This window comes from Bos mutus, chromosome 19 (assembly GCF_027580195.1).
Source record: "Bos mutus isolate GX-2022 chromosome 19, NWIPB_WYAK_1.1, whole genome shotgun sequence".
Taxonomy (NCBI): Eukaryota; Metazoa; Chordata; class Mammalia; order Artiodactyla; family Bovidae; genus Bos; species Bos mutus.
The window spans coordinates 42,687,320-42,708,765 of record NC_091635.1 but is presented as its reverse complement, the minus strand read 5'-3'; the positions used below and the strand labels follow the sequence as shown (position 1 = coordinate 42,708,765).

The following is a 21,446-nucleotide window of genomic DNA, read 5'->3' as shown; positions in this document are numbered from 1 at the left end:
GCTTTAAACATTTCACACATGGCCTCCAGCACATTTCTTTACAGCCAGAGCCCGTTCTGTTGGCATTTCTCATCTGTTTTTCTGTCCAAGTATTTTCACTACTGTTGTTGTTGTTTAGTCGCTAAGTTGCGTCCGACTCTTTTGTGACCCCATGGATTGTAGCCTGATGGGATCCTCTGTCCATGGGATTTCCCAGGCAAGAATACTGGAGTGGGTTGCCATTTCCTCCTCCAAGGGATCTTCCCTACCCAGGGATCAAACCTGCGTCTCCTGCATTGGCAGGCGGATTCTTTAGCACTGAGCCACCCAGGAAGCCCACAATTACCCAGCAATAAATGTAAAGATGACCTAGGAGGCTAGGATGAAGAAAATGTTTTCTAAAAGACAAGAATTCAATCAAGGTGAAGAACTGGGTCCACAGCAATAACAATAGCAAGGCCATTTGGTTTCATGCTGGCATTTAGTCTCAGATTTAACACAAGGGAGAAAGATGGGCTAGAAATCCTGGTGCAGAGGTTGGAGTCTAGACTCTGGGGGGTTGGGGGGGTGTCTGTGAGCCCCCATCTCAAGTGCAGGGATGGAGAGAGACCCTGCAGCCAGCTCAGGGCCCGCCTGCGCACCCCCCAGCTTCCTCTCCCGTTGCCCCCTCCTCCGTCTAAGGGCATCGACCTGCAGGTTCGACCACTGGATCCTTCCGATGCAGCGGGGGGCGTTGCGCCAGGCCTGCTTGGTGGCGAAGATGAGCTCATCTCCCGTCAGCTGGTAGGTTCCTGTTGTTTCTATCTCCTTTGTTACTGCTTCCACCCTGGCCAGATGTTCCTCTATTTTTGCCCTGCGGGACAGGAAGACATCAGGAAGATCAACAATGAGATGGCTTTAAATGGAGACTGATTCAATCCACAGAAGCAGGAACTGAACGAGGACACCAGGAGGGCAAGATGTCGCTCAGAGAAACCGTCCCCTCCAGGGCAGCTTCATGGGCATGTGTCCAGGGCACCGAGCTCAGCAGGGCCCCGCTGGGCTTAATGCCCTGCTCTGATTGTCTTGAATTCTTAATCATTCATGAACAGGAAGCCACCTTTTTATTTTCACACTGAGTCTTGCAAGTTACATAGCTGGTCCTGATCCCAGGCACCTTTTCTCTAGTCATACTCATCTCAGCAAGGAGTGCAATGCTTTTCAATGGTCTTGCAAGACCCAGACCAGCATCCATCAGGCTGCAGGCACATCCTGCTTCTTGGCCAGGGGAGCACCAATCCACCTTCTCTTGGTTAAGAGATGAGTCAGCTCCTCCCCAGCAGCTCCTCTGCACTGAACAGTCACTAATGAGCCAAGTACTGGGCAACGCCACCCATAGTCAGGGTCCCATTGAGTCTGTGACAGAGGCGTTTTTGTGTCCTTGTTATAGTTGATGTATCTGGAAGGTTAAGTACTGGCCTGGAAACAGAAGTGTGACAAAAAGCAAGCCCAAGATTCAGACTCGGGTTGCCCTGATGCCAAGCCCAGGCTCTTAACCTTCTACCTTCCACCCTAGGGGGTGGATCACAAGCCCAGAGATGTGGAGGGCCTGCCCACATTTTCCTGGTCAGGTCCGGACAGGAATCAGCTCTCAGGACTCAGCCGTCAGGGCCCCAGGGTGGTTCAAGGAGGTGTCCGCCACAGTGTCATCCAGCATCGCAGGGTCCCCACAGCAAGCTTTCTCAAACCCGGTGCCACTTGGCCAGCTCTCCTGTGTGAGATTTCCAAGCTGGCTTCTGCCCTCCCCTCCCAGGCTTGTAAAAACATCCCACAGCCAGGAAGGTTTTAAGTCACATGCACACAGAGCAGCCTTGAGATTTCCAATCAGCATCAAAGACGTCTGAAAGTGCCACAAACAAAACTATTTAAGGAATGAACTCTTGATTAAGGAGAGTGGACAGCTCAGGACAAAATGGCCTTTCAGTGGACGAAGAGTGTCTCAACAACTCTTCCTTGATTAAAGAAGAAAGCTCAAAGACAAAACACTCGGCGCTATTTATCTTCAAGGACACTCCTCGCATAAGGACCTGCTAGGCGAGGTTGAGGCTGCCCCACCAACGGCAGCCCTCCCCCCACAACCTGCAAACAAAGCTTCTAGCAATGTTTTTCATTCTGCATCCAAGCATGAAAACAGCAGCAACTACCAGAACATTGATGCTGCCAACACGCTTGGCAGTGTTAATATATGACTTTTTAAGAAAAGATTACGTTTTCACTCAATTCCTTTAGAGGTTTACATTATACCTTTGTTTTCAAACAGTCACATTTCTGAGGCACTAAAATGCTATGACACCTATTAGTTCTGAAAAAAAGGGAGTGGCTTTTGGCATCTGTAAACTGGCTTTGGAAAGAACATTCAGAAAGTTATCATTTCTGACTATATAATCCTTCACCTACGAAAGACTGAACTGGCCCAGGTGTGGGAATGGGCTGCCATCTGTCACTCACACCCCCAAGACCTCTTGGGGGAAACCAAGGCACGGACTTGTGACTGTGAAAACTTCTTCCCTCTGTGAAAAGCAAATGGATTTGAATAGCTATCATCAGCAGCCCTGTAGCTTCCCCAGCTAACAACCCCCCAACTGCCTTCCAAACACCAGCAGGAACCCCTTAGGTCCAGCATGAAGTCAGAGCCTTCAAAATCAAAGAGCTGGATGCTAGATCATTGAGTTTTAAAGCAAGGGCTCTGGCTTAAAATGCCTGAGTTCGAATTCCAGCTCTGGGACTTCAGAATGTGTGACTTTGAACAAGTTACTTCTCCATGGGCTCTGGCTTTCTTGCCTGTAGAGCAGGTAGGATAATAACAGCACCAGTCCCATAGAGCTGTGGTGAGCCTTACGTACAAGGCAGAGTCCAGAACATACCTAGGACATCAAAACAGTGGCCCAGTGAAGCCCGTTGAGAAAATTCCTGGGGGCTTCCCTGGTGGTCTAGTGGTTCAGAATCCACCTGCCAATGTGGGGGACACGGGTTCCCGCCCTGGTCTGGAAAGATCCCACATGCTGCAGGGCAACTAAGCTTGTGTGCCACAACTACTGAGCCCACACACCACAACTGCTGAAGTCTGAGCGCCTAGAGCCTGTGCGCCACGAAAGTGAGAAGCCCATGCACCCCAATGAAGAGCAGCCCCCATTCACCTCAACTAGAAAAAGCCCATGTGCAGCAACAAAGATCCAGCACAGCCAAAAATAAAATAAATAAATCTTAAAAGAAAATTCCTGGACCCTGAAAGTCTTCTTAGTCAACAACCGAGCGGAAAACCTAAGGACCTTGGACCTCCCAGTGACAGAGCCTGTCTGCAGAGGTTCTATTTACACAACACAGGCAGTAGCAAACCCCTGACGGAGTTCCCAGTCTACTTAGAATTGCCTCCAGAGCTTGTAGAGAACAAGGATGTCCGCCCCCTCCCCACTTCCTGAGAAGCTGATGCCCTTGCCCAGGGGACCCTGGCACCAGTATTTTACAAGGTCCTTAACAGCAACTACTGGGCAACCAGGCTGGAGGATCACTGGCCCCAGAAGATAAGGACCTCTTTCATAGACTCAAGGTCCCTTCCAGCTCACACAATGCAGGTCAGAGCCAAGGGGGTGTGGCATCACCAGGAGCCAATCTTTCTGCCACACTGGATCCCAGGGTATTTCTGTGGCTCACTTCCTACAGTAAAGTGCCTTGTGGGGCTGCATCGTAAAAACCACACTCCCGTCCCAGCCCATAAAACAGCAAATTCATTCCCTCGGCCTTTCTAGATATTAATGGACTTAAATTAAGAGCCATATATTTTATGCAACTCAGAGATACAGATCCCCACAGAAAACAGTGCAAAGAGCTCTCTCCAAGTCAAGCAGCCTGAATTTCAGCTGGGACTGAACTCTAGCTGCTACTGGGCTTCCTGGCTCACACCTGGAGGTGGAGGGCTTGGCTCGGTAGTCTCCGAGGTCCCTTCTATCTCAAACATCTCATAATAAAAGGTTTTGCATATTGACTCATTGCTTTGCGCCAGGATGCTGTTTCAAACGTATTTAATCCTTGAAACAATCTTAGGAACAGTTTTATCATGACCCTGCTTTGGACTTATGAGGAAGTGGAGATGCAGAGAGGATCTATTTGGGAAATAGATTTCCCAAAAATACAGAACCAGCTACTGGTTGAGCAGAATCCAAACTCAAACGTTTAGACACCCAACCCACATTTTCAACCACTACGGCCATGCTCCTTTCTCTTATGGTTTTGAGAACCTATCCAAGGTCTTTTCCCTGAAAAGCTGTGTCTTAGCCTTGGATTCACTGCAAATCTGGGAAGGAAAGAGGTTTGGGGTCAGAGGGAGATGGCAGGAGACTAGAGAGCTCAGGGGAGGCAGAGGGAGTGATGCTGAAGGAAGGGAGCCTTACTCTTTGAAGGAGCCGTAATACTGGTTGACAAATTCGATAGCTTGAGGTAGAAGCTCGTCTGGGGGGGTTGGCTTGTCCCGGGGTCCTATGGTCAAACTTTTGGGGTTCATGATGGATGCCAGGCAAGACTTGGACTTGCAAGAGAGATCCTGGAAAGAAAGAAGAGGTGGTGAGGCTGATCGCTTGGTTCCTCAGCACAGGCACTGATGGCCATCCTCTTCCAGGGCCAGCTCTCCTGGCCACCTCCTTCCACTCTGACTGTTCCAGCTCCCCACCACCCCTCTCTACCTCTGTGGCACCTTCTCCTTGGGGTCGACCAGGCTTTTCCCCCATCCATATCTCCTCTCCTCTGACTGGCTGAACACCACGGACTGTGGGCTGGGCCGCCCCCCGCCAGCCCTAGTCGTTGTTCTTTAGTCGCTCAGTTGTGAGTCTTTTGCAGCCCCAAAGACTGGAACCCTCCAGGATCCTCTGTCCATGGGATTTTCCAGGCAAGAATACTGGAGTGGGTTGCCGTCTCCTTCTCCAGGGGGGTCTTCTGAGCCAGGGATCGAACCCGAGGCTCCTGGGTCTCTTGCATTGGCAGGCGGATTCTTTACAACTGAGCCACCAGGGAAGTCCCCAGCCAGCCCCAGACCTAGAGCAAAGTCAACAGTTCGAATGCTGGGAACATCTCGACTATCTTCTCATTTAAAGAAGCTGATACGACTCCTGGGGACAAACTATTGCTATTCAGCCAAAATGAACTGAGAAGGTACAAATCCCGAAGTAGGGAATGGCACAGAAAAAATACTGAAAGAAAGCACACCCATAGGTGAACAGTGGTCATTCCTGGAAGGCGTGGGAAATGATTCTGCTTTCATGGCCTTGAAATTTTCAATCCTTTCCTACTTTACAATCACAGAATGCATATAAACTTAGAATAAGAAACCTAGAAGTTAAGAAGCCTTAAAGGGCACTTAGTCCAACTACTCACTGGATGCTTGGAACCCCTCTCCAATCTCCCTATCCAATAGCACTTGAATCCTTTTCATGACAGGGAGCTCACTACCTTATGATGTCGTTCAGTCCAGCTTTGGGCAATTCTGTTAGAAGATTCTCCCTGATATAATGATGAAATCTGTCTCTCTGAGAAAGAATTCATGTGTTCCTATAATTCTTTATCTCACCTTCTGGATTATCCATCATCCCTGGGGTAGGGGGGAGGGACGGTGGGTGGGAGGGTGGTGTGGAGCTAACAGAGAGTTAGCATCATTTAGTCCTACTGTTTCACGAGAAACAAGAGTCTTTGTTCCCAGTAACCTTTGACCAAGCAGATGGCTGTCTGGTTTGCTGAGGGGGACATCTGTTTGATTCATTAACGGCCTTGATGGCTTTGCCAGTTTGGGACAAAGTGGTTCTCGAGGGACTTCCCTGGTGGTCTAGTGGTTAAGAATCTGCCTTGCAATACAGGGGATGCGGGTTCAATCTCTGTTCAGGGAGCTAAGATCCCACATCACAGGGCAACTAAGCCTGCATGCCACAACTACTGAGCCCACGCTGGAGACTGCATGACATAACAAAGGTCTCACATACCTCAATTAAGACCCAAGGAACCCCCAAAAAAAAGAAAAGTAGTTCCTCAGACTGCTCACCCCTTTGGCCTTCTGGTGAAGCGTGTCTTGGAAAGTCACTCCGCTGCCCCAGTTTTTGATCCTCACATGCCGTGGACAGGCTGACGGGGGTGCGTCCAGCTTGCTCAGGGATTCTGGAGACGTCTAAGAGGGAGGGAAAAAAATCAGGGGTTTCTAAGTGCCTCCGACCCCAGGACCACAGGGGTCTCTCCCAGCCCTGAGGCCCTGCTTGGGCCTCGGGTGGGCGGGGAGCTGCGGGCGGCACACGGGTCGAGGTGTCAGCTCACGGCCCTCCTCCCTTTCCGGTAGCCAGGCCACCTGGGCCAGAGTCTGCTGGGAGCTCCAGGTGCCTGGGCCATTGGCCAGGCTCCTGTCCTCATCCAAGAGTCTGCCAAATGCTCTCTCAGGGGAATTGCAACAGGAGGGATTAAGGGGTCTACACGGCACAGATTACCATCACAGCCGCTAATCCTAAGAATAGAAACGGGACAAGGAAGAAGGGATCACGGCCTTCAGGGAGGCACTGAAGAATATGCAAACCAGTCCTCTGCCCACCTCTGTGGAACACTAAGGGCCAAACCATGCAGGGAGGACGGAACCGTTGGACCAGAGGCTGGGGCTGGGGCTGGAGGCTCAGCTGCCAAGTCTGGGATCACTTCTGAGGGTCTCACTCTGACTCCACGAGTGGTCTGCTCCCTCCCAGGTCTGCCTGCCCACACAGGCATGTCACCCAGATGCCCACCCCCCTGGTGGGGTCAGGGTCTACCACTCCTGATCACCATGGTTCACCCCCTCTCTCCCAAAGCTCTTCCTCGCCCCCACCTGTGTCCCTGGGTCTCTACTCACTGCCCAGACCCCAGCATCCACCAGGCTGCCCACCACATCTGTCTGGGCAAGGGAGGAAGGGGCTTCCCACACCCGAGTGACTCACTGACCTTTACTGTCCCCGTGAGGGGCTGGGGAGACTCATTCCCGTGCTTGCCCGGGCTGTGACGTTTGGGGTCATCCTGTGTCACTGGACTGCAAGAGGAAACAGCTCTCATGAGATGGAGCGTCCGAGGGCAGAGAGGGAACTCAGGGTCGCCTCAGCCAGCCCTCATTTGACGAAGCGGGGAGTGAGGTCTAGAGGGTGAGAGTGGACGTCATGGTTTCCAGCCAACGTGGTGGAGGAGGCAGCCTCTGCACCATCACCACCCTGCTTCCTCTTCTCCCCTCACCTGCCCCCCCAACAAAGCCAAAGAGTCCAGAGGGGAGCTGAGCCAAAGCTAACAGGCCAAAGGGTGACCCACAGAAGCTCTGTGAAGATGACTCCCTCAGAAGGCAGGTACAAACGTGATACAGAGTGGAGCTGGCAGAGGACAGCTCCTTCCACCCTGCCCTCCCAGGTCAGCAGTACTGCCCGCCACCCCACCCACTCCCTCTTTGGGACTTAAGCTTTTTTTCTTTATAGCACTTGGTTCATCCTGGTTTATTCATTCTAAAATTTTATTATGGAACATGTTAAACAGACACAATTAGAGAGAAGAGTGTAATAAACCCCTATAAGCCTGTCACCCAGATTCAGCCCAATTAAACAATTATCAACCCACGGCCAATTCTGTTTCAACATTACTCTCCCAGCCCTCGCTCTCATTTTAAAGCAAGTCTGAGACATCATGCCATCCGTAAATATCTGAGTATTTCTGGAAGATAAGGATACTTTCAAAATATATTGGTTATATTTGCTTGGAAACAACAGATTTAAAAGAATTTAACTTGGGACTTCCCTGGTGGTCCAGTGGCTGGGACTCTGAGCTTCCAATGCAGGGGCCCTGGGGTTCAATCCCCTGGTCAGGGAACTGGATCCCACATGTCACAACTAAGACCCAGTGAAGCCAAATAAATATGTTTAAAAAGAAGAAGAATTTAGCCTATCGTTTGAAGAAGAAAAAGCCCTAATAGTCTGAAATCACTCAGAAACCATTGGTTCCGGTTTGGGATTTTAGGATTGCTCTCCCTACATATACTACAGAGAACAGACAGTGTGAGCACCCCTCTAATAGTCACACCCCACACATGCCTCCTCCTGGGGCATCTCAGGAAGAAAGCTTATTGTGTCCCGCGTTCTCTACAGTATTTTCTAGGGTGCGCACACATCCCAGGGGAAAGGTGATTAGCGAGGACTACAAAGGTCACTCATTTCCCACCTTATACACGTTTGTGATGTCGGAAAATGACAAATGAGCGTGTGCTGCTTTGTTATTAGAAAAAGTAATGACCATTTACATCGTGCTGTGCTGTGCTCAGTCACTCAGTTGCGTTGGACTCTTTGCAATCCCATGGACTGTAGCCCACCAGGCTCCTCTGTCCGTGGGGATTCTCCAGGCAAGAATACTAGAGTGGGCTGCCATGCCCTCCTCCAGGAGATCTTCCTGACCCAGGGATCAAATCCAGGTCTCCCACATTGCAGGCAGATTCTTTACCCTCTGAGCCACCAGGGACAACCATTTACATTAGCATTATGTAATTAACTACATATATTATATGGTTGCATTGAATGATTTATAACTATAAAGAGACAGTGTCCCTTTAAGAGAAAATGAGTATGTATCAGAAAGCATCTTCATTCTGATTCAAGTGATTCAGTGGGCCTATACCACGCCCTCCCTGTGACTGGCTATTCTCACCCCACTGGTCTGGTCTGGTGTGCCCCACCAGAAAAAAAGCCAATACAGGGTAATCTGGACACTCAGAACAGGTAAGCCATGACTGAGTTGTCATCATGGGGCTGCTTACACGGGAAGATGTTTTGAGGCTGGGGTCCTCAGGGAGGCAATGCCTTACAGCTCTTCTCAAGCTTTTACCATCACCCCCCACCTCATTCCACCATTTTATTCTTGTTTCTTCTCCTTTACTTCTGCCTAGTTGGATGTCATCACTGACTCAACGAACATGAGTTTGAGCAAGCTCTGGGAGTTGGTGATGGACAGGGAAGTCTGGCGTGCTGCAGTCCATGGGGTGGTGAAGAGTCAGACACAACTGAGTGGCTGAACTGAACTGACAGAACTGGAGAATCTGCAACACTTACTGGTCTATAGTAACTTTTAGATTGAGAAACAATGTCCTTGTTCACTTAGCAAAAGTATTGCCCCCAATTTAAAATGTTGGGATTTCCCTGGTGACTCAGATGGTAAAGAATCCACCAGCAATGCAGGACACCCAGGTTCAATTTCTGGGTTGGGAAGATCCTCTGGAGAAGGGCACAGCTATCCACTCTAGTATTCTTGCCTAGAGAATCCCATGGACAGAGGAGCCTGGCGGGCTACAGTCCGTGGGGTTGCAAAGAGTCGGACATGACTGAGCAACTAACACACACTCACACACACATTAAAAAGTTACCTAAAAATCCTCTCTACCAATGGACTATAGTGAGTCTGACCCCATCGTCTATGGCTGGATTTTAGGAAGCATCCGATTTCTTCACTATTATATATAATGCCTCAGACACTATATGTGACCTGATGCTGGCTCTGTGTGCGTGTGAGTGTGTATGTGTACAAAGGAAGAGAAAAACACCTGGGGGTGGTGGGGGAGAATGCTAGTAACAGTGATTAGCACTGATAAGATCACAGATGATTTGAATTTTTCTTTCTCCGCGTCTGTTTTTCCAACTTTCTTCAGTGACTCTGAATTCCTTCCGTAATTGGGAAACTTCTTTTTAACCTGAAGCATGAATATACGAAGCTATGCACAGTCTCCTTTCTCCCCTAGTAAGCGGATTTCTTTGGGTTAGTTGCTGGAAGATAAAGGTTCACCCAGAGGGTGAACATATCAAGGTTCTGGAATGCAGGCGTTCTCAGTCGCTAGGCTGTGTCTGACTCTTTGGTTCTGGATACTTATTGCCAAATTATTGCGGTGCCCACCCAGACACTGCAATTTGGCTAAATCCACAGCTGTGCTGGGTCCCGCTTGATCCTTCACGGGAACAGAGGACCCTAAGGATCTGGCATCAAAAGGAAAGCTGAAGTGCAGCTCTTGTTCAGACCCAGCAATGTCTACAGGTTCTCGAGCGACAGGGCGCTGAGGTCAGAGCTGCAGTCGGTGGCTCCTTCCGGAGCTGATTCCCTTGTGGTCCCAACTTCGCCACAGGTCCCCTTCTCTATATACGGGCGGTGGGGGGCCAGGAGGGGGGCCAGGAGGCGTTCTGGGAAATGGATCTTACTTGTAAAACAAGAACCTCCTTGCTCTCTAACCCTATCTATCCTAACGGGTGTTGCAGCCCCAGTGTTGAAATCTAGAAAGCTCCCAAGTGCTGAAACACCCACACAGCCTGCAGACACCTCTCAGGTGTGCATGTGGGGTTTCTCTGGGTCTTTGGTGGCTACTGAGTTGCAACCCCGGATGGCATCACTGACTCGATGGACGTGAGTCTCAGTGAACTCCGGGAGTTGGTGATGGACAGGGAGGCCTGGCCTGCTGCACGATTCATGGGGTCGCAAAGAGTCGGACATGACTGAGCGACTGATCTGATGCGTTCTATACCAGGAAAAATTTTTAAGTAAATCCCCATCAGAATCCTACAGAGCGAATATCCCAACCCTCCTGTTTTCCCCGGAAAGCCGAGGCTCAGAGAGGCTCAGTGCGCACCGGAGTTAGCCTCCCTCCCAGGGTGGACCCCGGCCCGCGCAGTACCTGGCTCGGCGGAGGCGGCAGGCGGGCTGCGGCCGGAGGATCCTGCGGAGGAGCCGGCAGAGCCGGGGCCGGGCGGCCTCGCACGCGGCGCCCAGCCCCTCGCGCATGGCCCGACGGTGGGCGCAGCTCGGAGGGCGCCCCGCGCCCCGCCGCGCTGGCCCCTTTATCGCCGCCGGATCCCGCAGCCCCCGCCCCGGGGCGGAGCGAGAGACTCGGTTTCATCCCGAGCCTGGATCCGGGCCAGAGTGTCCGCTCGGCCGGCGGCTGCCTGGTCCGGGCCGGGCGCCCCTCGCCCTGCGCCTCCGCTCCAGCGGGCGTCAGCGGGAAGGTGTGCCTTATGGATGCCACTGGCCTGTCTCTGGGCTGAGACTCCGGCCTTGGGTTTGTTATTCCCCATGAAGGAACATTAATGACCATAATAATAACTCTCATTGTACGGTGCGTCATAGTTTACAAAGCAAACTTTCCTGTCCGTTATTTCATCTTCCCCTTACTAACTCCACTCAAGAAGGCAATTCTGTATTGTTATCCTCACTTGGTAGGACGCTCAGGGCCATGAAAAGTGAAGGAGCTTGCCCAAGGCCTCACAGGAGCCCCAGGCCACAGCTGAAGTTCTCCCACCTTCTGGGGCTGGCCCAGGAAGTACTATTTCTTTCCTGCATGTTCATTTCGATTCCAGGAAAGAAGCCTTAAAGAAGTGCAGACCTGGGGGGCGGGGAGGGGAGCTTTAGTGGGAGTCAGCGTGGCTGGCCAGGGGCTTCCTCAGGTCCCTTTCAAGCTCCTGGTCCTCATTACCTGGAAGGCGCAACGGGGCCACGGACCTTGCTCCCTCTGTGTGTAGCTCCTTATACCGGGAGCTGGATAATTCCTAGGGTCCAGACAGAGGCAGGGCAGCAGCCTTCGACCCCAGAGTATGAGGAGCCTTCCTATGCGTCCTCCAGTGTGTTTAATCCAAAACCCAAATTAACGTGGAAAGAGGATACATATTTATTCTGAGCCTACTGCAACCCACCTTGATTTTGTCCCAGATCCCATTCAACTTCACCTAGATGTTCTCAACATTTGCCTTTGTCTCTAAAACACAGGCCCACGAACGCCCCATGTTCACTTCCTAATCATTTGTTTTCATAAAATATAGAACCATTACTCACATACAAAGTCCTGGGTCTTATTACACCTGAATGGATTTTAAAATTACTTTTCCAAATCAAAACACATTAATTGGCTCCCATTGCTTTCAGGATAAAATCCCCTTTGTGCTGCAGCTTCCTCTTCCAGTAACATTCTCCCCACCCCCACCCCACCGTTAGGTGAAGTCCAGCTGGGCCTGCCTCCTCTCTAAAGCCCTCTCCCCATTCCCATCCCCTACCCCACCCCCACACACACTCCAGCCAGGCCAGGCCCCCTACAGTATTCCCAGAATGGATCCCAGCATCCCCCAGTTCTCCTGTAACCCCCTGTCTACCTCTCTGTCCACCTCACCCTAATTTATAATGCTCTTTAACGTTCCGGTTTGTGTGTATTCTTCCCCAAACCAGTGAGAAAGACATCCTTTCCCCCACCCTCTCCCCAGCAGTGGGAACTGGGTCTCTTTCCTCTGTGCCTTTCTCAGCCCAGCACCCACCAGGCCATCGGGGAGAGTCCGTATAGTGTCCAAGTTAGGAGTTTAGACTTGGTTCAAACCTCAGCTCTTCCCCTTTCCAGATGTTGTCCAAGGAAGTCACTCAACCTTGTAATATAAGGCTAATAATAACTCCTACCTCATTATTGTCACAGTAATAGTGTTAATCAGTCATGTCCAACTCTTTGTGAGCCCATGGACTGTAGCCCACAAAGTTCCTCTGTCCAACTGTGGGAATCTGTGGGATTCTCCAAGCAAGAATACTGGAGTGGGTTGCCATTCCCTTCTCCAGGGGCTCTTCCTGACCCAGGGATTGAACCCAGCGCTCCCTCATTGTGGGCAGATTATTTACTGTCTGAGCCATCAGAGAAGACAACACAGTAATAAGGACTTTCTAAACAGTATCTGTTCTGTTTAGCTGCTGTGTATGCAATGAATGGGCTTCCCAGGTGGTGCTAGTGGTAAAGAATCTGCCTGCCAATGCAGGAGAAGCAACAGATATGGGCTGGATCCCTGGGTCAGGAAGATCCCCTGGAGAAGAAAATGACAACCCACTCCAGTATTCTTGCCAGGAAAATTCCATGGACAGAGGAATCTGGTGGGCTACAGTCCACAGAGTCATAAAGAGTCGGACACAGACATGCTATGCAATATATTATTTACTTAATATATATCAATATATTATTTACTTAATTGATAAACAGAAGCTTCACCGACAGCCCTGTGACTCCCCAGCAAGGTGTGAGAGGAGTAGCCCTCAGCAAATTGTCATTAATGGATGGAACATGACCAGAACCCAGAGTAGGGCAGCCAGTGTAGTGGTCATCAGCCAACCTGCCTGGGTTCACCTCCTGCCTCTGTCGTTTGCTAATGACAAGTACCTAAAGATCTAGACAAGATCTCAGCAAGTAAACTTTCTAGCCTTCAGTGTCCTCATTGATGCAACATGAGGACAACAAAAATTCCTTCCTCCTCGATTGTTGGGAGAGTTAAATGAATTAATGTGTGGTGTTTTCTCCCAATCATCTCTAATATCTGATTTGAGTACTTCTTTCCAGCCCAGCCCAGCTTTAAAAGATGCGATAAGTCAGCTGGTTTGCCTCCAGTCAACCTACAGCTCAGGTCTCCTGAATGGTCCCAAAACACAAGTCAATGCTATTAGAGGGTCTGAAATTCAAGGCCACAGCCTATAGGCCACACTGTAAGGATTAGGGGAGGAGGGGGATTCGAGATGATCTCAAAGATTAGGGGATGGATTGGGTCTGCATGGATCAAGGGAGGAATGTGCCATGTACAGGAAAGTGAGGAAGGTCTGGCTGAGCAGGTGGGATGGACCCTTGGTCTGGGACGGTGATCAGCCAGAACCCAGCAGTCAAGCCTCCATGTGGCGACCGGCAATAGGGAGCCACTAAAGACTCTAGAGCCAGAGTGTGGCTTGCTAGAAGGCAAGTTAGAGTGAGAGAGGTCAGAGCCAATGTGGGGGCTGCAGTTAGGGGAGATCAAGAGGCCAGGGCTGCAATCAAGATGTGAAGAAAGGCAGAAATGACCAAGAAGAATCAAGGCAGATCCCTGGGGTTCACAGACCCCAGAAGGAGGATGGAACTGCTCTCAGACTGCAGCATCTGAGTCTGGAGGGCCAGGAAGACATCTAGAGGCAACCCAACCCTGCATTCCCATCCTGGGCCTCCTGGCCACGTTGGCCACCACAGCCCAGACCGCCTGGTCTCCAGCATTCTCTCCTCCAGTTAAACCCACACTCTCTATCTGGACGATCTTGCTCAAGAATCCACAATGGCTCCCGTTTGCAAGCAGAGAAAAATCCAACCCCCCTGCTCTACATTCAAGCTCCCAAGCTCCGGCATGGCCTCTCCTATCCCAGCCCACCCCCACCCCCACCCCGGGCCCCAACACAGTCACGCTGGCTTGTGTCTCGGAGTCTTTGGCCACCCTGCCCCCTTTCTGGAATGTCTTTACTATGTCTCTTCACCTCCTCCCAGTCTATCCACCCTTCCACGTCCACACTGAGCCTCCCACTCCTGTGCAGTGGCTAGAGGGGACTTTGTTTGATGTTGCTCAACTTTGTCCTACTGACTACAGCAATTACAGTGCTGTCAGCTGAGAGAGATGCTGTTTATGAAGCACGGACTCTGCCAGGCATGCAGCTCAGTTGTTTACATGTGAAAACTCACGTAACCTCCTACCACAACCCCGGGACACAGGCATTCCTACCCCTTCTTACAGATGAGACAGTTGAGGCTTAAGGCCAGGGGACTTGCCAAAGGCCACAGGCTTAAGGTTGCCACTAAGTAGTAAAGCCACCTGCTTATCTGGAGAAGGAAATGGCGACCAACTCCAGTGTTCTTGCCTGGAGAATTCCATGGCCAGAGGAGCCTGGCAGACTCCAGTCCATGGAGCTGCAAAGAGTCGGACACAACTGAGCAACGAACACACACACCTGCTTATATGCAAGCCCAGGCTCTAACTGGTGCTGCTTTTCTGGGTTGCCCTGCTGCCTGCCTGCAGGGGGCGTCCTGCCCACTGTGATCCAGGGGGAAGGCTCCCCGGGAGCTCTGTGAAGCCTGGGGCTTTGGTTTGACTCGGACTGTGGTGTTATCACAGGTGGACTTGCCTTTCCAAGGGAGTAAGCCTCAACGTGGAGTGCGAGGCCATGAGTTCTCCTAGCTTTGGAAGCCTGGCAGGCTGGCACTCTAATTCTCTCTTGTTCTATCTCTGGCTTGCTTCTTGTACAAGGTGCAAGGGACTTTGAAGGAAGTCACACCAGGCGTACGGAAAGTTTCTGTTGCCTTAACTGTAAAATGAGACAATACGTTGTACTTCACAGAGCCCTGGAGGACGGCAGTTGAGTGGCAACCCCTGCAATGGGCCCTAGACGGCCCTGGTCCAAAGTGAGTGCTCGGTAAGTTATAATAAACACTTGCGTTTATTGAGTGCCTGCTCTTTATGGGCACGCTGCTGATAGATCTACATGCCCACTCTCATGGGGCTTCCCTGATGGGCTGTACAGTCCGTGGGGTCGCAAAGAGTCAGACACGACTGAGCGACTTACACTTTCACTTTCCCACTCCCATTTCATCCTCAAAATGCTACAAAATGGGTCTCACTGGTTCCCTGGACCGCAGATGAGAACATCTGAGGCTCAGAGAAGTTCACCTGCCCCAAGTCACACAGCTGGTGAGAGATACCTCAGAGCCAGTGAGTGAGGCCCAGCACAGGGCTTGGATATAGTTTATTTAACATGTCCATGTTCAGCTGTTTGTGACCCCATGGACTGTAACCCGCCAGGCCCCTCTGTCCGTGGGATTCTCCAGCCAAGAATACTAGAGTGGGTTGCCGTGCCCTCCTCCAGGGGATCGTCTTGACCCAGGGACCAAACCCGCATCTCTTATGTCTCCAGCATTGGCAGGCTGGTTCTTTACCATGAGAGCCACCTGGGAACATCCTGGTAGCCTTCCCCAGGTTGATAGTCAAGATAGCTGATCACCAGTGAGGCACGCGCACTGGCAATTCAGAAGGGGTGTCGGCCACGATGCTGCCTGGTTCTAACCACTGGCCTCTACTGCCCCCACCCCCATTCTCAAGTCAGATATTGCATATCAGACGCTCCCTCCAGGACCGTGCCATGGCCCTTCCTCCTTCACATAATGTCAGGTGCAACAGTGGCTGCACCAAACCCCGACAGGGACATCAGAGAAGCCTCTGGTGAGAGCAGACCTCCAGTGAGAAGCCAGGAGCAGAGAGAAATTCCGAGATGGAAACCCGGAGGCGCCCAGCAGGAGGCGGCAGGCAGCAGGGGAGAGCCTACCTGGACGGGGGCTGGTAGAATTTTCCCACATTGTTGTTGATGTCCAGTTCCGTAGCCAAGTCCACCTTTTGGGATTTGATTTTGAACAGAAACTGCCAGGGACAGGCCATCTCTGCGGTCTTGCAAAGCACGTCGTTTGCCTGGATTTAAGCTTGGAGGTTCTTCTCGGCAGGCTGAGGAAGGAGAGGGAGAGCGTGACGGGAGGTTGGGGAAGAGGCGACAGGCCTGGGCCTTCTCAGTGTGGTTGGTTTATCACACCTCGGCATCAGTGCAGGGGATAACGCTCGTAAGTCATGAACTGCCACTTCATCGGGGTTTTGCGACCTCTGTTCCTCTTTTGGAGTTGCATGCAGGGATCCTATGGATTTAATTCTACAAAACAACGTAACTGTCTAAAGGAAGAACACATAACTCAATAAGGACAAAGCACAAACCCTGTGAGCCTCTTGAATGGGACCTGGCGAGCTTCACGGTTGACCTGAAGCAAGGTGGCGAGGAACCCGCTGGTCATCGGAATACCATCTGCCTGGCCCTGCAGGCAGAGCACCTATCACTGGGGAAAGCTTTCAAGTCATAGCTGTGCTAACTCTTTTCTGATTTTGCAGTTATTATCAATGCTGCCATCTGCTCCTTTTTTTAATTTTATTTATTTATTTGGCTGCACCGGGTCTTAGTTTTGGAACATGGGATATTTTATTCTGTGGCATGTGAACTCTTGGTTCTGGCATGTGGTATCTAGTTCCCTAACCAGGGATCGAACTTGGATCCCCTGAGTTGGGAGCACAGAGTCCCAGTCACTGGACCGCTAGGGACATCCCTGCTCCTTTGTTATTATGGGGGGGGGATAATTATTTGTGGGGGAAAAATGCACTCAATTCTCAACATTTGAGATCATCTTCTTTTAAAAAAGGATCAGAGAAGAAGACCTAAGTGGAGGCCCAGTTCTGGTCTGGGCTTGCCCCACCCGCTACACCTTCCTATCCCCTACACCCACCCCTGCATATCTCCTCCATGGAAAAAGCATTGGGAGCCAGTGTGGTGAGATGTGGCCCATGGGACCTGGGAATTAGAATCGTAGAGCCTGGGACTTATCTGGTGGTCCAGTGGTTAATAATGCACCTTACAATGCTGGGGATGTGGGTTCAATCCCTGGTCAGGGAACTAAGATCCCACATGCCATGGAGCAACTAAGCCCGTGTACCACAGCTAGAGAGTCCATAGATCCTGAATCTTGCAACTAAGACCCACTGCAGCCAAATAAATAAGTTAAAAAAAAAAGACTCTTAGACCTCCCAAATGTGGGTTCAAATCCTAGCCTTACTAGTTATGTGACCTGGCTCAAGTTATTTAAAAGACTCATTTTTTTTCTCCCATAAAATAGGCTTAATAATATTTAGTTTACCTTTCCCCTAAAGCTGCATGTTACAAGGACTGGACAGTATCACCAATGTAAAAAAGAATTCTCAGTAGATTACTCCCCATTCTCCAAATGTTTTCCCTTGAAATGTAGCAACTACAGCAAATTTGGCAGAAAACAAAATATGAACAAGATGCCAAACCTCATGTTGGCATTTCTTAGATTTTTTTTTCCCACCAGTTTATCTCTATAGGCAGAAAAGTCCCACAGTTTTCTGAGCCTTCCCAAACAGGAAGAAACAGAGTCCTCTCAAAACAGTACCTTCCCCAGAAATGAAGACAACTCACCTTGGGGCCGGCCACACTGCCTATGCAGGGTATGGACAAGAGAACTCGGGAGATCTTCACGCTGAGAACTTTGGAACCGTCTATAGCTGCCCAATTCCCTCACCAAGGGTGGCTGAGAGGTTTCAGACCAGTGACACTGAGTTCTCTAGGGCTAGAGAGTCTCAGTCTTCAACTCACTGCAAAGTTGTGATTATATCAGCAGCTAAGAGGAATTTATACCCAACCTGTGGCATCCAGGGAGCCGTTTTGCATAAGAGTTTTTTTCTTTCTTTCCCTAGGGAGTGTTCCTGGCTGGGTATACAGTTAGCTAATTTATGACTGGCCTTTGAGTGACTTGATGTTGCTGTTACATCACTGTGTGTGTGACATCCTCAGTAAACCCAACTCTTCCTGGTCTCAGGTCCAAGGCGGTGGTTCATCAGCAGGGCACTGGGTTCAATAAAGGAGTCATTATGAAGCCAAGTTTTATTTAGCTAAACCATGTTGCCTCACTTTCATACTCTGGGGGATTTTTTTTTTTTTTTTACACCTCAGCAGGGAGCACTCCAGTTCATTTCTGTCCAGCCTCTTGGTTTTCCAGTTCATGGCAGAAGACCAGGAAGCCAAGGAATATTGACAATATGGAACACACTGGAAAATGCCCAGGTTACAGAAAGCCAGTGATGCTGGGTCCTGCCAGTGTTCCCAACAGATCTCTGAATCATTCAGCTTGAGCTTTCTGGAAGGGAAGGAAAGCCCTTGGCACAGAGAGACCTGTCAGATGCAGGTATTGCTAATGTCTCTCACTTCAGCTCTGAGTAAGGGAGGGTGGCAGGTATAGTGGTTTTCTTCAGGGGAAAAAAACCTTTCTTATAACAGAAAGTATATCTTAACTTCATTATACTTTCTTAAAGTTCCATTTTATTGCAGTGCCTCAAACACAGTGTTCTTATATGGTATGAATTGTTCCATTATAAAAGAAAAATAATAACTATGTTAGGAAAAAGTAAAAAATGGAGGGGAAAAAAACCCACCCTTGTTTTCACCATCCTAATGCATTGCTGTCACAATCCGTTCATTTCCTTCCTGCATTTTCCAAATTAAATGCAGGATTCTAATCAATTGGATATGGCTAAGATAGGAAAAAACTGGAGAGGGGAATGGCTACACACTCCTGTATTCTTGCCTGGAGAATTCCATGGGCAGAGGAGCCAGGCAAGCTACAGTCCATGGGATTGCAGTCAGACATGACTGAGCGACTACTGAATAAAGAAATGAATAGGAGCTCCAAAGATCTTTGTAGAGTGAGTGGTTGAATGAGTGAATGAATGAAAAATAGGAGTAGCCCTCAATGAGTTTCAATGTATCAAGACCATTCTTGTTTTTAGCTGGCTTTAGCCAGTTCAGTTCAGGGAAACTAATGCTGCTTGAGGGGAGATACAGAGTCCCCTGGTTCAGGGAGTACAAAGCTTAAAGAGTAGATAATTATGGATATGGCACCCCACTCCAGTACTCTTGCCTGGAAAATCCCATGGACGGAGGAGCCTGGAAGGCTGCAGTCCATGGGGTCGCTAAACGTTGGACAGGACTGAGCAACTTCACTTTCACTTTTCACTTTCATGCATTGGAGAAGGAAATGGCAACCACTCCAGTGTTCTTGCCTGGAGAATCCCAGGGACGGGGGAGCCTGGTGGGCTGCCGTCTCTGGGGTCACACAGAGTCGGACACGACTGAAGTGACTTAGCATATGGAGTGATCCGTGCAGTGAGGCAAGGGGGCTACAGCTGGAGAAGCTGAAACTGCATTGCTCAGGGAAGGTTGACAGGGGAGAGGGTACCAGGACAGGGTTTTGGGGGATAATTAGGAGTTTGTCTTACTCTAACCATGTTCCCTATAATTGCTTCCACATATTCTGGCTATATCTGTAGCAAATACACGTATTAATCCTTTAACTCCTCCAACAACCCTGAAAGGGTACTGCTCCTTGCCATTCATGGACTCCTCTAGAATCTTATGTACTTGACCTCAAAACACCTGGCTGTTTTTGCTTCAGAATATGCAGTTATTCCGTTGTTTAATCGATCAGACATGTGATAGCTGGGCTTTGGCTGCACGGGCAGTGAGATCCCAGGCTGTGTGTATGTTGCCCCTCACTTGAGGCTGGCCCCCGGCTCACTCCCGCAGATGCTCCCACCCTGATGAAGAACACCACTCCCAAACGCAGTCCCCAGAGAGTGTCTCTGTGTCCTCATGATCTTGTCAGGGTACCTCCACAAGGGGCCTCCCTTTACATGACCCCCTGAAATACGTGATGCCTATAATCGGCCAGCTGCCTGTGTGTCCATGGCCTTCTTTGATTCTCCTCCCTGGGGATAGGTGTGAAAACCGAAGCACCTGGAGTCTCAGGTGAATCTGTGGCAGAGTCAAGTGGGAACCCAGATCTGGTGACTGTCTCCCCCCTAAATCGTGAGCCCTGGGGAGGAAGGGACCATGCTGTCCCCATCAACCAACATCCCCAGCACCTGCTGACCAGCATGGAGTGGGCACTGCGGAAGCACTAGATGAATGAATGGTGGATGAGTGAATGATGAGTGGCGCCCCTCTAGGGGCCCTGGAGTAGCTGGCCCAGAGTTAAGGCTCTATAACTACTTGTTTCCTTTTCCTGTTCCTTTGCATGCTGTTCAGGTTACCAGCCTGAGCTCAGAGGCTGCCATCTCACCTTGGGTCTTGCTCTGATTCAGCATCTGCCAATCATGATGTTCTTGGCCTCCGGTGGCATTTGGGTCAGCAGTGACTGTCTGACCTGAGCACCAGACTCAGCACCTGACACGCTGCATTTAGCCTGAGAGGTTTTGGGTTCTGGTGACAGTTCTGATACTGAGCTGCTTTGTGGTCTCAGAAAAGATCAGGCCTAGGACTGACCTCAGGCCCTCTAGTCTCTGGGCCTGACTTTTCACATTAGAAAGACTGGCCAAGATAAAGTGAGTAAAGAAGATACAAGAAAATGCTTTGAACTATGGAGCAAAAAGGTAATCACACAAGAATTTCTGGTTCCCACTGTGGGTCAGAGAGGAACAATTTACTTTTTGATAAAGAGCAAGCAGGTGAAGATCCCCTGGAGTAGGAAATGGCAACCCCGTCCAGTATTCTTGCCTGGAGAATTCCATGGAGGGAGGAGCCTGGTGGGCTACAGTCCATGGGGCTGCAAAGAGTCAGACATGACTCGAGTGCACACACACTCACACGCAGGTGACATGACCTGCTTTTGAAAGTTTCCTTCTTCATAAGGGTCAACACTCTTCTGCAAAAATTTGTGTTTTTTTAATTAATTAATTAGTTTGGCTGCACCGGGTCATAGTGAGACATGCGGGCTCTTTGATCTTCGTTGCGGTATGCGGAATCCAGTTCCCCGACCAGGGATCGAACCCTGTCACTCTGCACCAGGAGCACAGAGTCTTAGCCACTGGACCACCAGGGAAGTTCCACCATTAGCTTTTAAATTCCCAATTCTCTTTCTCTGTATAACATTACATTTATGTATTCATCTTCTTATTAGGATAAAATTCATATAACATACAATTCACCATTTTAGCTATTTTTAAGCGTTACACGAGGTGGTGTACAACCAT

The 21,446-nt window shown here is 50.1% G+C and overlaps 1 protein-coding gene across 2 annotated transcripts in view; it reads right to left on the bottom strand.

The window, feature by feature from the left end:
• Window positions 1–16,244, bottom strand: part of NOS2 (nitric oxide synthase 2) — a 40,922-nt gene extending 24,678 nt beyond the window's left edge. Inside the window, exons 1-5 of one of the 2 annotated variants that reach the window (XM_014478521.2) lie at window positions 16,135–16,244; window positions 6,955–7,039; window positions 6,041–6,163; window positions 4,407–4,555; window positions 670–832 (exon numbers count right to left, since the gene is read on the bottom strand). In XM_014478521.2, coding sequence (XP_014334007.2) covers window positions 670–832; window positions 4,407–4,555; window positions 6,041–6,163; window positions 6,955–7,039; window positions 16,135–16,244 — 630 coding nt within the window. Of the gene's footprint in view, window positions 1–669; window positions 833–4,406; window positions 4,556–6,040; window positions 6,164–6,954; window positions 7,040–10,690; window positions 10,932–16,134 lie in introns of those variants that run through there. The other variant, XM_070390387.1, reaches the window with a different exon arrangement.
• Between the last annotated feature and the right edge of the window lie 5,202 nt (window positions 16,245–21,446).